This window comes from Clarias gariepinus, chromosome 22, assembly GCF_024256425.1.
Source record: "Clarias gariepinus isolate MV-2021 ecotype Netherlands chromosome 22, CGAR_prim_01v2, whole genome shotgun sequence".
In the NCBI taxonomy this organism is placed as follows: domain Eukaryota; kingdom Metazoa; phylum Chordata; class Actinopteri; order Siluriformes; family Clariidae; genus Clarias; species Clarias gariepinus.
This window is the reverse complement of record NC_071121.1, coordinates 10703982-10719408: the sequence shown is the minus strand read 5'-3', so window position 1 is coordinate 10719408 and position 15427 is coordinate 10703982. Positions and strand designations below refer to the sequence as shown.

Below are 15427 nucleotides of genomic sequence, written 5' to 3'. Positions count from 1 at the left end.
AAAGATATAGAAAGGAAATATTTTTTAACTGTAGGTGTTGTAGTAGCTGGTCTAACCACATCCTTCTAACCAAAGCACTTCTTAAGAAAACCCAAAATATTTTTGCCACCTGCACCATGCCATGAAGAGGTGCTTATTTTAGCACTTGTAATACGATCCCTAAAGATCTTTATGTGAATTATGTTAAACCTCAGAGCACAGCTTTCACTGTCAGCAGCTCTTCTGGAATTCTGGTTTTTCAGCAGATTCAGTGGTGATTCAGCATGCTTTATTCCGAATATAGATGTCTAATGTCTCCCATTACTAACAAGCAGCTGTAGCGTGCAGCTTGGTGTTCACCTGCACCTAACTGGAGCACTACAGTATACACGTTTAACAACAGCATTGAAGAGAATTCTCCTGCTGCCCCCTGATGGTCATTGTGTTTTTGTGCAGCAGCCGGGAGAGCTCACCGACGACGCAGAAGACTCCTGACAGCGGACACATATCACAGGAACCCAAGTCTGAAAACTCATCCAATCAGAGTTCACCCGAGGTTCTCGTCACTAAGAACAGGTGAGGCGTATGTGTTTGAAAAGATGAATATAAGATAAATCAGTAGGGTTGTATAGATATTAAATGAATGTGTGTATGGTTGTGTGCGTGTGTGTGTGTGTGTGTGTGTGTGTGTAGCTCAGCAATGTGTTTCAGAGCTGCATCAATCCCTGAAGCTCACGACTTGTCGCGGTCCTCCTCAAATGCCAGCAGCTTTGCCAGTGTGGTGGAGGAGAACGAAACCGAGGCCACTGAGGACTACGATACCGGCATGGTAAGCGATTTCTCATTTTCTTTTCAAAGCAAACTGACATGCTGTGAAATTATCTCGATTCGGTCTTGGTACTCTACAATTAAATATAATGCAAATACAAATATAAACAATTTCTTTTGGTATGTAGAGAGTATGTGGTTGCATTCGAGTGGACTAATATTGTGTCATTGTGTGTTTTAGGAAAGTCTGTCATCAGCAGGAACACCACACAAGCGGGACTCGTTTAACTACAACACATGGGTGGACGACAATGTGAACAACATCAGCACCAACAGACGGGGAAGTTCTCCTGGTGAGTTAAAAAGCACAAGATGGAAGAGTTGACTTTTTATACAAGTCAACATAAGCCTTATAGTTCTCCAAAACATTTCTGTTAGTGTTCCATCTCACAAATATGAGGTCCTATTGAAGAGAAAATCTCATTTCATTTACATACGAGGTCCACAAATAAGCAGTGAAAAATACAAAAGTAAAAAAAAATGAAAAACATGTACATTGATTATACATGTACACTGGAGACCCATGTCAAAAATTTATGTCTCGAAAGACTTAAAAGTATCTTTCCCATAATATGTCAAATTTAAATACAAAAAAATGAGAATTTTTCCAATGTGTGCAGCTTATTGCAGAATGTTCATGTCCCAGGTATAGGCAAGCCTCCTGACAGTGGTAAAGGTCATGACCCGAACCGGACGGACATCCGCATCAAGCTAGATCGACCGGTTGACCACAAGTCTACGTCGGTGAGAATGTTTCACCAATGTCTATTCATCTAAGTCGTTTATAGATTAATTTGCTTTTGTTGTTTGAGAAATAGTAATAGTCATAGTGTAAGTAATAGGTAGAGTGTGTGTGCCGTGCAATGAATTGGCAGTTCATCCAGGGTGTACCCACCTTGTGTACTAAGTCTCCTGGGATAGGCTTCAGGCCCCACGCGACCCTCTATACAGGATAAAGCAGTATAGACGATGAGTGAGTGAGTAATAAACGGAACAATGCAATATTCTCCCTCATGTAACCATTGTGCTGTGTGTGCATGTGTGTCCTACACAGAACTGCTAGCCTCTCCAATCTGATTGCATCATGGATCTCCATCAACAGGTCAGCAGATTCATTTACTAATTGAACCTAAAAAGAACTAATTAACTAATACTGTACATGTACCTGTAAGGGCACTCATTGGAAATTGTATAGGTATGGGACAGAAAGGGTTCATATGAGGACTTAAAATAGACAGTAAAAATTTTAAAGCTATAGGATTTTGGTAAAAAAAAAAAAAATTATTAAGACAAAGCTCAAAATACTCGAAAATATGATGTTCTTGGGCTGTTACAGTATGAGAGCTCAGATCATTACAGGTGAAAGCTCTGGTAATAAAAAGCACATTGCAGAAGTGACTAGAGTTCACCACATTATGTCCGTCTTAATGCTGCATGAAGTACATTATTATTATTATTACTATTATTATTATTATTATTATTATTATTATTATTATTATTGCCAAATAAGCATCCCACGTAGTGAATTGAATTTAGTTTAGGGCGCAGGTCTGATTCACAGCCATTAACTGACATTACAAAATGTTCTATCTTGACTAGACATTTTTCTAACATGGAAAGGAAAATTTTAATTAAAAAATATCCTGTATGTCTATCTAAAAGTATGTTTAATATTTATGTTTCATTGTTCATTCATTACATTGTCTCCATGCATTTCTCTTCACAGGTACCATTATAGCATTTCTCTAAAACTCATGAGCTCGAGTTTTCACCGTGATTGCTACTGCTGCAGACGATGATGACGACAATGATGATGATGATGATGATGATGAAGAAAATAGTTCCAGCCTGCACTACAGTGACAGATGGCAGGATTGTGATTATGTACATAATAGAGTGACTATGCCCTGCATAAAAATACTGCATTACTGGTGGCCCAGTGCAGGACCGAGAGAGAAAGAGAGAGAGAGTGAGGTGGAAACTGGCGGCACAGGCTGCATGGAGAGACTTCATTTGCACTGCATCATTTTCCTTTTCTTTGTGAATTTCTTGTCTGAATTTGACCTCTTCTGTTCTGTCCACAATATCGCTTCTGATCCGTGTAGAAAATCAAGTGGGCTTTTTGCCTATAAAGCATAGGCTGCTATTTATTTTTCATTTTGGCGCATGGCTCGTAAATCTGTGCTGTGTTCCGCTCTAAATACCCCCCCTCAACAAAAAAAAAAAAAAAAAAACAGCATGCAGCAGAAACTTGTTCATCAGGTACAACTGACTGGAATATGTGTCCGACATTGGCATGGGCATGTTGTTTTATTAATTTTTAAATTATTATTCTTATTATCAATGTATGATTTTTGACTTTGGGTAAACACTACTGCTACAGCTTTTTGTGTTACATCTTGAGTAAAATGTACAGTCCAACTTACATTTACATTACATTACAAGCTACAGAGCAAACCTTATTGCCAATGTCATTCCCAGCCTGTTAACAAAATGAAAAAAGAAATATATATTCTTTAAATGGTATGAATTCTTTAAATTGCATAAAAATGCCTTACTTAACCCTCAAACAGGTGATTCAGCTAGCCAGCTAAGTAGCGCCAGCTTTCATAGAATGTGATAAACTGTGTTGTTGAACCTCATCTGTCCTGTCTATAGTGAGAAAAGCTTCTTTAGTGAGTCTTGGTTCTTTCTGTACAAGGGATGTTCACTTTAACTGTACACAACCCAGAAAACAAAATATACAACAGACTGTGAGTTATTTCTGTAATGTGCTCACTTGAGTATAAAGTGGTGTCTTGGTTCTTTATTAATGTGTTCGGACCCTAGATCTGTGAAGCTGTGAATGCCACTTTAGGGTTCAATATCCGCCTAAAACTTTTCCTATTCAAATCCATGCCACTACGCAAGCTGTCCGATTTTTTTTTTTATTTAACTGAAGCTGATGTGTTGTAAACTGTTTAGACATATTTTTTCTCCAGACATAAAGATTAGTCTATTTAGATCAACTCTATATAAGCTTAGATGTAAACCCAGCACTGTCTTTGAACCTCAGTAATGCCAAAATCCACTAATCATGTGTCCTCATTTCAAATGCAGACATCACTGAGAATCACTGAGGAAGGATTACAGTGCATGTGGTTGCCTTAATATAGGGGACACCGGCAATCAGGGAGGATGAGTTAGCTCAAGGTATAAATGTTGAGAAAATATTCGAGTATATATATGTTTATTTATTTTTTTAAAAAGGTGAGTTAAACATTGTTTTATTTATCCCAGTGGACGATGCATAAGCAGAACGTTATATTAATTTTCATTGGTTACAAGCTAAAATGAGGATTATAAATTAATCTAGTAAAACCTTGATCCCTTAAATTATTTAGTTTGAACGAGATGAGGATAAGCCAGGACTAAGTGTGGGGGCCTGGAAGTTTAAGGTGAGTTTTACAGTAAAACCTTCCTGAAAGACTTCCATATCAGTCTTGCTCTATAATGCAAGTTATCACTGTGTGAAGATGAAAGACATTTTTTAAAATATATTACAAAAATTTTGACTAAAATGTATAAATGGAAAATATTCACGTTTTTCGAAACAAGTTAATTGCTTCAGTCAGCCCTGCTTTGTGCTTTTTGTGCCCTTCTGTGGTCAGGTCTGGTCTTTTTAAGCTACAAGAAGCATCCATCTTGCAAAAGGCAAATTAGGTAATAAAAGTGAAAAAAAAAATCGAGCAGGAAATGTGTGCTGCTCAAAACAGGGTACAGATCAAGCATTGTTTCGACTGTTAGTGTGACCTCTTCATGCTTTTGTGGGCTGAATTGTGTAAATACTGCTGTTTTGTACATAGGCCCAAAATAAAATGAAATAAAGAGATTTGAGAAGAATATTTTTCTGTGGTTTGACTCTTTGATTTAAACATGCGATACAGTTTGTGTTCAGCAACATTTTGAATTATTAACATTTACTTATAATACTCACTTTACTGTACTTTGTTCAACAAATAATGCTCAGTTGGGGCCTGACTATAACGCTTCCATACTTAACATGCCACTGATGGACTGTTACATTTACATTATTGAATTACATTAATTACATCTACAGTAATGAATAAAAATCATACAGATGCAAGTTAAGAGCTTGATTAAATGTTCACATCAAACATCAAAATGGCGGAAAATTATAATGATACCCTTTATAAATTAAATTTGTTTATTATACAACAATATACAAATTAATCTATACAACAAAAAAATAAGGCTACAGTGGGTTTAGGCACTAGACAGTGATGTTCAACTGTTGAAGGTTTGAAGTGTTGTGCAACCTGAGATTTTTTTCTGCTCACCAATGTGTTAAGAAGTGGTTATCTGAGATATCATAGCCTTCGGTAGGTCAAACTTCTTTGATTTCTCATCATCAAGGCATTTCTACCCAAATAACTGCAACTCAAACCAGGCCATTTAGCAGCAACCACAATGATGCTTTTTCTCAATGCTGATGTTTGATAGGAAAATAAGCTTATTTTTGGTTTGCACTCCCAGGATTCCATATCACTGGGTAACTGAATAACTGCATGTGCCTGTGTACCAGTGTTTCTGATAAAGCAGACCAGGTATAAAATCCTAGTAGCTTTATAAGCATGTTAACTGACAGAACACTAGAGGGCGATAGTGTGTGATAAAAGTGTGTGTCCTCTCTACCACTTTGTTCACAACAGTCAGTCCTGTTCCACTTTCAGTTGGCTCAAAGCAAACATTAAAGAAAACTCCTTTATAAATGTGTGCTTTTGATGAATAAAATGAAAAATGAAAGCAAAAGTCGGCATAGATAATAAGCAGATAGCTACAAGAGCAAGACATCAGGTATTGTCCATTATTGTACATGGTTGGAACCCTGAAAAAACATGCATTTAGTCTTATTGCAGTACCAATGTGAATAAACGTTCAGGTAAAGTATACAGTATGGCATTATTATTATTATTATTATTATTATTATTATCCCACCTTAAAATGCAGCAACAGAATTTAAATAATTATAATAAAAACCCATAATTAAATGGGTAAAGCACAATATCAATCCACAACAGATATTTCAGCAATATCACGTGAGAGAGAGCGAGTGCTGTTGTACAAAATATCAGCACAGCTTTGATGCCCTGCATCAAATCTGTGCTGATATTTAGTACAACAACACAACCTTGAGTATGATGTTTTGTTCATAAAACAGTTCCACAAACACCATTTGTTGTCAACAAATTATGATTTGTTGCTTAAAATGCTTTACTTTGCTCCACCAACACAAATATTCAGTTGAAACCTCGACTGGTGGAGCTGGCAACCAATAGATCTACATTATTGTAGTTAGTGTAATTAACAGGGGTGCAAGTAGTTTTAAATTCTTATTATGTAGCCAAAAAGTGGGGAAACTCAACCATGAAGGCGCACCACACAACCTGTGTGATTTTTGAGCATGTTAACATGTATTTAAAGGGGACATACCAATGCTGTATGACATAATTGTAGAATAGGGTGAATTTTATAGGTCTTTTATTTAAAGACCTCCAAAGAGCTGCAGATGCTGGGGGGAAAAAGCATCAAGCTATTATGGTATTCAATGTGATGTCACTCAATGTAATTTCACTCAATAATGTCACACAAAGTTATTAACCGCTTTTTGTCCCCCAAAAAGCCCCACATGCTTGGGGGAATCCTTTAAAAAACAAAAGGACCCTTAACACATGATGACATCACCAATATTAGACATCAGCACTTTCACAGCAATTATGATGGTGTAATAGCCATGTCATCATCAGCATCATGCTGATGTTATAGTGCTTAGGCCCTAATAACATGTCAGCTGTTCTGGAAAAGTTATTGTCAAATGCATTTGCAAAATCCATCTGATAAAACTGCCTCTTAAGGCTATCCCATAAGGGCAAGTCCAAAACTGCTGTAGAGGAGGAGTTCATTTAGAGTTACCAATTAACAAACAGCACCTCAGATTAGAGCCGTTACGAAGGATTTACAGTGCAGGAATAGCAGAAACATCTCAATATCAACTGTTCAAAGGAGATTATAACATATTGTGAATGACTTCAGGATTGTTTTAAAATTTGAAATAAATAAAAATCAGGAAAGACCATGGTGTGTTAGGTACTGTAACGTTTGACTGGTAGTGTAATGTATTTTAACAATAATTAAAAAATTCTATAATTAAAAATATCTATAATTAACTAGTGCTGAAAACAAGCTGTTCATATTCACAGTACCGTCACATTAATTTCTTCCGATACACATTCCAAAGTTTATCAATAATCATCCTTTGTAATATATCCTTAACAGATGTTCCTATAGGTTCCTACATGTGGCCGAGTGTCTTATTTTTAGGTTTTGACTGTTTTTTGTTTTTTTTGCCTGTGTTTTATGGATTGCCTTGAGAACTAATTTAAAGTCAATTGCAGGTAAAGAGAAGAACAGATCGACTAAGGGAGAGAGTGATAAATATACTATGTTTCTGGTGCAAGTGAGCTTGAGTGTAAGGAGCCCACAATGTGGAGCTGATGAATTTACACTCCATAACATAATGCGATGTATCATTCACACAGATCTTATCCGCTCTCATTTAGCACTTCATTTACTGCTTGCCACCCTCCTAACACACTCCTCATCACCTCACGATGCCTGGGGGGGAAAGGGGGTTCTGATAGAACTAATTAACCAGTTTTACATATCAATTGCCATCTTTTAAAAGCCTGCTTCTTTTTTACGATCTTCTATAAAGCTCTTTTGACCAGGACTCAACAAAGTCATTAAATCAAGGTCAGCGTCTCCATTTATACTGATAAATAATGTCTGAGTGCCCAGCTAATATAACGTAAGGCATTAGACATAAGAATGGATAGAGTAAGAGTAACATGCTGACTCAGGTATTAAATTATTTACACACCTTAAGTATCTGGTAATATATAAGGGAAGAAGATTAGGAGAACTCAACATTTTGTATGTAAGAAATAAAAGGTTTCTGATCTATTTATAGGTTTAGCACACCTGCAGCAAAACGGACAGGTATTAAAACAACAGATGCAAATACATTTTATTTCACTATATTTATAAATTGGAAAAATATAACTGTTAGCAGGGAAGGCCCACAGGAATAAACAACATCTGTAGCAGCTGTAATGGAAGGTTGCAGTGAGTGAGAAAAAAAAAAACACTGACTTTCTGCATTAAAATCCCAGTTTATTAGATTAAAAAATAAACCAGCATGGCACAGGTGATATTTTCTATGAGGGATTTTCCATGGAAGATGGTAGAGTTAAAAGAAGCAAAAATAAACTGATAATTGAATAATGAGAGATGAATCATAAACAATTATATACAAGTACAAACTGGTGACAGGATCATGGGTTCCCAAGGCTCTCCCATGCCAGCAGGTACCAAATGCCAGCTTGTCTGGTTCAATCCCACAGAAAAGCCAATGGAGCACAAACTAAGTGAATGCTGGCCACAACCCAGTCCAACACAGCCCACCGAACATGAAGGTCAGCATGCAAAATGCTCAAGACTTCCAAACTGTCTCAAGCACTCATGGTCCCAAATCCAACACACAGATGATGCACCCTGCAATTCACAAGACTTCTACCAATGTCCAAAGGATCTTCTACTAATGTCCTGGTGACAGACACTACAGCCCACCCCAGAAGTCTTGTGGAGTGGCCTGTGCTGTCCAGGTGGCACAAGGAGAACCTACACAATACAGAGCATAATGTTTTTCATTGATTGTTGTATCTACATTAGTTTAATACCTACTATTGCTATTTACAACTTTGTAATAAATAGCACACTAATAAGCTAGGAGTCATACAGGGGAAACAGAAAAACCCAACAGCAGAGTTTAATCATATTGCTCAGATTTTTTAATGCTATTTTCTATTGAGGGTCCTCACTTATACTCTACGGTAGGTACTAGACTGTAGACACTTAATACACATTGATGTATATACAGTATACATCACCTTGTAGAAGTTCTAATTGCTCCAGATGCTTTGGAACTTCTACAAGGTGATGTATACTGTATATACATCAATGTGTATTAAGTGTCTACAGTCTAGTACCTACCGTAGAGTATAAGTGAGGACCCTCAATAGAAAATAGCATTAAAAAATCTGAGCAATATGATAGTATATTCGAGTTACAGCAAATAAGCATGATTTATGCTTCCATATAAAAGGAGTTTACTAGTAAACAAAGAGCAGTTAATCGAATATACTATCTAACACTGGTGTACAAACTTCCCACCTATCTCCTACTAACTGGTCAGAAGAGATGTGCAAATTACAGGAAATACAATGAAAGCTTCTCCTGCCCAATAGTCTTATCAAAACTGTCTATCAGCACACAGAATAGTTTTTTTGGTTTAATGACATTACCTACAGTCGTGTACATTGGTGTAGTCCTTTCAAAAATGAAGAAACCCATTGCAACTGTGAAATTCCACTGCCCATGACTCAGTCAGCAACAGAGGGTAGACATATGCATAAGGAAAAACTACACCAATTAAGCTATTTATAGCACAGGCATCTGAGGAGACAAATGAATCTTTCTGGATACTTCGGAAGTGCTGTTTTGATAGCACTTTAGAATGTCTGGTGAACTGTCTTTCAACACCCTGTACACTAGGCTATTATCTTCCTCTGTGTCCAGGAGATAAGGGTATCAGGTCGCCACAGCAAGGGAAGCCCAAGGCAGTAAGGTTTAAGGGTGAATAGAGAGCCAAATTGTGATTTTCTGGCACAATGGCAGGCCTCCACGTTAGGGTGAATGCCAAATTAAATATGTGACTTATATGATAAATGTTGATGAATAACAACTCACCCAGCCTGGTGTTGCTTGTCATAAGAAACCTACTCAGACTGTGGTATAAAACCCAAAAGATTTAACACACCCAGCTTGTCTGAGACATTATATCAGCCACCTTTGTCTAATATTCTGCCACCGCTAAACTCACAAAAGACACTTGTATAATATTTGGCTGGGATTTTGGCCTTGTCATGTCCATGTGGGCAGCATGGTCACATTGTACAGTGTCTAGACTCTGTTCATAATGAGACCATTACAGTCAGGAAAAGTGAGCCAGCTGATTACAACTGAAAGCAGGAGTGATGTAGTTTGGGAGGGAAAAAATGCATGTTTTTTTTTTGTGGAACTTAGAGCACTGGTAGTGTCTGGCAAGAGGCGTGGGACTGGACAAGATTCTTTGTGCATAGAAAGGCAAAGAGGTGCATGATACTGGGCATAGTTCTCCATGATAAACTGGATTTAATTTTCCTTACACTGAATCAGAAATCCCCTAGCTCATCATTGCCTCAATACAGTTATGTTTCTCATGGAATATTAGGTTAACTGATTGACAGTGAGGATTTGCTTGGGAATATATAAAACATCTCCCTCAGCATTATATTGTCTAGAAACTAGGCCGACAAGACAAACTGCCAAAAGCCCGAATTACTGTGTACTTTCAGTCCCAAAACTCTGAGTTTAGACTGAACATAAGTTGTAATGTATCGTATAGGTACTGTCAAATCATGTATATGAATAATTGAGACAACCTAGCATAGTGTGATTTGTCATTTTACAGGACTTTGAAAACTTTTGATTTATTAATATCACCAGAATAAACTGGGAATTATTTATTATGTATTTGCATCGAGTATCACAAGACAAATTAAAACCGATTTTAGAATATAAATCCTAATTCTTGATGTGAACAAGATGTTTTGTTCATCATACCGACATGACCTATATTCAGTTGGCCATCATAGATTGTCAGCAATGTGGCCTGTTTTGGAGGTGCATCTATATTTACTCAGGATGATTTATTTTCTCTAAATATTGTCAGACTAGAAAGTCCCCTAGCATAACTCATGTTTGACAATAAGTTGGAGATGTACATCAGTCTCATTTTCAGTGCTACTGACTGGACTTATGGTCTGGCACAAATTCATCACACCGCATTATTAAATCTCTGCAGTAAATTTGATGACAGGTTCACTTTGGCCCAAAAACTCTTCCATCCCCCCAAGGGGCATAATGTTTCTGAATATTGAGTTTGAAACATAAACTTATTCAATCCTAATTGTTTTGCTTATTGTTTCTCAGCAGAGATGGGTTTTGATATAATTCAAAGAGTTATATTAGTCACAATCAGATTTTAACAAAAAGAAAGTTAACTTACAAAGAATGAGAGTGTAAAAGTAAATTAAAGCCCCCCGACACATAAACTTCTATAAACAGCAGCAAGAGAAATATTCACATTCAAAGTCAAATCAAGGAATCTGACTCATAACAGTAAGAGAAACAAAAGTGGGAAAGTTTAGGGAGAAATTGAGAAAGAAACAGAGTAAGCGGGGGAGAGAGAGAGAGAGAGAGAGAGAAGCCAAACAGTGGTGGGATTTTAGCCACTAATTACCTCCTCAACAAAGATCTCGATCCCACAACCTCTTGTACTTTGGATACACTTACATCCACTCAGCTTCTTCTACCAGTTTGGATTATGGCCATTCTGACAGTCTGGTGTTTTTGGCATGTACTATATGAGGCTGTGTTTTGGTGCCTGGTTTGAAAGAAAGCAGAATTTTTTTTTTTTTTTTTTTTTAATCCCACAGTTCCACTTACAGAGCTGTATTACAATTACATTTAGGTTAAAACTACAGTGCAGGAGGAGAATGTCATGTTTATCTGTATCTTATATTGTATGCCCAGTTCTTACCGCAGGTAACCCTTAAACACATTCAGGACATTTTCTAGCTATATTGAACTTTGTACATGAAATGCTTTGTCAACATTTGGATTACATGGTAAAGGAGTTTAAAGGGTGAACTATTCTGCTCTACTTCACCGTGAATTATGCCACCTAATGAAGAAAAAACACAGCTCACTTTATGATCTAGTAAAAAGCAATTTCTGGGTCATGGATATAAAGGTCCTTGTTGACGTCAGAGTGTTTGTTTGACATCATTACTAAATGGACAAGTTGTCCAGTCAGCACGTCATATGTGCTTCAATGAGTAAGATTTGTCTTTTTAACATGTCCTCCCCTTTCCCAAACTGAGCAACTATTTTCGTAAACTTCCCCAAGCACATAATAGAGACCATAGAGATGAGAACATCTTCAAACATGGTTACAAGGGCAAATAAAGTCTTCCTTGTTTATCTCCCTTAAATATCACTCATGAAAATGTGATCTAATTAATCAAATAGCTTTGTGTAACTTTTAGAAACACACACTGGGAATTACCCGTGAATCAAATGGATGAGGATGACTCACTGGTTCATAAAACAGGCATGGATTTGGCTGGACGAGTGACAGGGAGCTATTTGGTGTACTTATGGAGTAACGCTGGCTGCTTTTCCAAGTGTCGTAATAAACCATCATAAAAACCACAGTCTCCTATTGTAGTTGTTCCTGTATGAGTGAACTGAAGGTTTAGAAAAATCTGGTTGCCAAGAGACAAATATACAAAGGTAGGACAAATACTCTATAAGAGACCAGCAAGCCTTTTTTTATTTGTTAATTTTATTTGAACCCCAACACCTGCTTGTTAAACACAGCAAGGCTCTAGTGCTTACTCTCTCAGACTGGATTATGTTTTCCAGAAAGAACAGAGAAAGGTGGGTGCAGAAAGTAAAACTACACAGCTTTCATGGCCCCGGGAAATTGTTTCATCAATTCAGCTACCGATTTTCATAGACAGGTTGTTTTTGAGAACATACAGTAACACTAACATCAAGCTTAAGAAAATATAATTTATTGATCATTTTAGATTGGTTAGCTCAGTAGCTGGTCAGATCAAGCTTGATGCAAAACTTTATATAAAACCCCCCTCATTATTTAAAAACTTAAAAGCCAAGGAACAAAGACATACATAGCATAGGTCAATGATGATTTAAAAAAATAAATAAATACATGTGCTTATATGGTTGCCTTGCCGGTGTGTGTTAATAGGGAGGCTTCAAACATCAAACTGTGCATTAGGTGTCTCAGATAAGTCAGGTTAAACAAAGGTTATCATTTTTTAAATAACGTGTAAATTTTTAACACTAATGGAACATGGGAATGATGTCACAATAATGTAGAACTCTCCAAATGAGCATGTTATTATTATTATTATTTTTATTTATCTATTTATTTATTTGTTATAGAAAGAAAACAACCATAAAAAATAAAAATGTTTTAAGAGTTACTGAAAAATGTAGTCCAGTATGCAAATTCTTAATACCATATAAGTCTCAAAGATACACCCATGGACCCTCGGTGGAATCTTGTCTTAGATTTTATCAAAGTCTTTTCAGAAGTATTAACTGGTGCTAGCCACCTAGAGAAAAAACATACAGTAAAGATTTTGAATATTTAGAAATTCAACTTAAATTCCTGTCAAAAATCCTGTCAGATAAACTCATGTTAGCTAACAAGCTAGTGCTAGTAAACAATTATGTTAACAATAACAACATAACATAACTGTAAAAAACCTTAAACAATATATCCTAATCCTAACACATTAGCTTATGCCGGCTAGCTAGCTGGCATAAGATGTGATGAATATAAAAAGAAAAAAATCTCTCAGAAAATAAATTGATATTTGTTCCTGCTGCCTAGCGGGCTAGCATTAGCAGCAAAGATTATGAATTTATGACCATAACTAAAATTCTCTCCGAAATCCTATTAGGTTTTCTTAGATAAATCACACAGGAACAAACTGTAAATAACTTTTCCTGTTCTATAATTAATTATTAATAATAATTTATTGATTTATGGTCATCCTATTGGGTATTACCCAAATGAGTATGATTTCCATTTAGAGTCTGGATTCTCTCAAGGTTTCTTCCTCTTGTCATTTCAGAGAGTTTCTCTTTTGCAACCATCACCCCTGGCTTTCTCATCAGGGACAAACTGAAAATTTTAAATGACTAATAATTTTAATTCATTTTTTTATTTCTCATAATTTTCATAATTATTTTTACTTCTGTAAAGCTGCTGTGTGACAATGTCCACTGTTAAGAGTGCTACACAAATGAAATGGAATTGAATTGAAGTGTATGCCCTGCATAACAGATCCTGTAAAACGGTGCACATTTATCCTAATATTGCTCTTGGCTTTGTATTGGTTACATTCCAGGGTGTCTTTTTAAGATAGGTTTTAATAAATAAAAAGTAAATAAATTATATAGAGTGATTTAAGTGTTCACAATCTCTCTTTCTCTCTCTTTCTCTCTCTCTCTCGTCCTGAGAAAGAGAGGAAAATCCAACCTTTTCTCACAGCTAGTCGCCAAGCCACAGCAGGACTACTGGGAAACAACCATCCCAAAAGAAACTTCTCACTCCTCATAAATTTCCTTAGAACATTGAGAAAATCTGAGCTTTATCCAGACATCTATTAGGACATTGGAATTAATTACAAACACATACCACAAATACTAAATGTTAATGTTTAGGATTCAATAATAGAAGTCTGATGTAAAACCCTAGCAGAAGTCTGAAAGTAAAAATAGACATTGGAGCAAGATACAAATACTGTAACTAACCTTAGTAGCTTTAATGCTTGTGTTAATATAGTTGTTAATGTTCTTATATGAAACAGACCCAAAACCTTGTGGCACCTGAACACACGCATACAAAAACATCTGTCTTGCCATTTTTATAAAAGGTCTTGAGGACATTTTACTAACAAAATTATAAAAGCAGCTAATTAACACCGCGTCTAATCTAACCAAAATTTTAACCAAAATAAATTTTGGGGGGGAAACATCCAAATGTCTCCACCATGTAAAAACAGTCACCAAGAAATTAGAACATGTTACACATATTATAAGGATTCTTCTAGCACACAGCTTTCTTCCCTTGCATTTTTATGTGTACCGGAGACATTTTCTGAGGTAAATCTCTATAGCTTGACATACAGAAGGGAAGCAAGCTGTGTGATTGCTTTACCATTCTCTCTCCCTCATACTTCAACCCTGACACAAGGAATAAAAGGAATTACAAAAGCCACACTCAGGAGGCAAATGACCCTCGGTACCAAGTGTGTCTAAGTGCTGTTAATAGTACTGCAAATTCTCACACACAGTGTTGGTTTTGTCATTTTATTAAACTTCTTACCTATTACACATATGGTCTCCAGTTACATTCAAGAAAAAAAAAGAAGACTGGTCTTTAAACAGGTCCATTTGAAGCGCAAAATATTGCCTCTCCACCACAGGAAACATAATCGTGTCTCAGCCACATATGCACTTTTGGATGACTGTCACAATGGCTTCCATTCATGACTGTTTTGCTTCCCCCTGTAAATAATATACTGATCTATATTTTTTCCCATCATTCAATAAAGCGGCTTTTGTCTATCCTGTGTATGAATCCAAGGCCTTGCAGACAGATTCATGTGGCTACAACCACAAACAAATGCCTATTTGTCTGGATACTTCACCAGGGAAAGAATGCATAAGTGCCCTGTATTTGAAGTTCAAGACTTGAAATGCATCCGAATAAAATATCACCAAATTGTTGCTAGAATATGTTTCTCACCACAGAGTGCCCTATCTCAGCCTCAGCTCCGTTCATTCCATTTACAGC

General features: G+C 36.5%; 1 protein-coding gene across 15 annotated transcripts in view; it reads left to right on the top strand.

Moving 5' to 3' along the window:
* The window catches only part of rap1gapa (RAP1 GTPase activating protein a), a 140342-nt gene extending 135660 nt beyond the window's left edge, over positions 1–4682 (top strand). For 12 of the 15 annotated variants that reach the window (XM_053482270.1, XM_053482257.1, XM_053482260.1 and 9 more), the window contains 6 exons: positions 436–555; positions 673–808; positions 989–1100; positions 1454–1551; positions 1862–1909; positions 2534–4682. In XM_053482270.1, the coding sequence (XP_053338245.1) occupies positions 436–555; positions 673–808; positions 989–1100; positions 1454–1551; positions 1862–1870 (475 nt within the window). In that variant the 3' untranslated portion in view covers positions 1871–1909; positions 2534–4682. The remainder of the gene's footprint in view (positions 1–435; positions 556–672; positions 809–988; positions 1101–1453; positions 1552–1861; positions 1910–2533) is intronic. The other 3 variants (XM_053482268.1, XM_053482262.1, XM_053482259.1) reach the window with 1 other exon arrangement.
* Positions 4683–15427: the final 10745 nt, after the last annotated feature.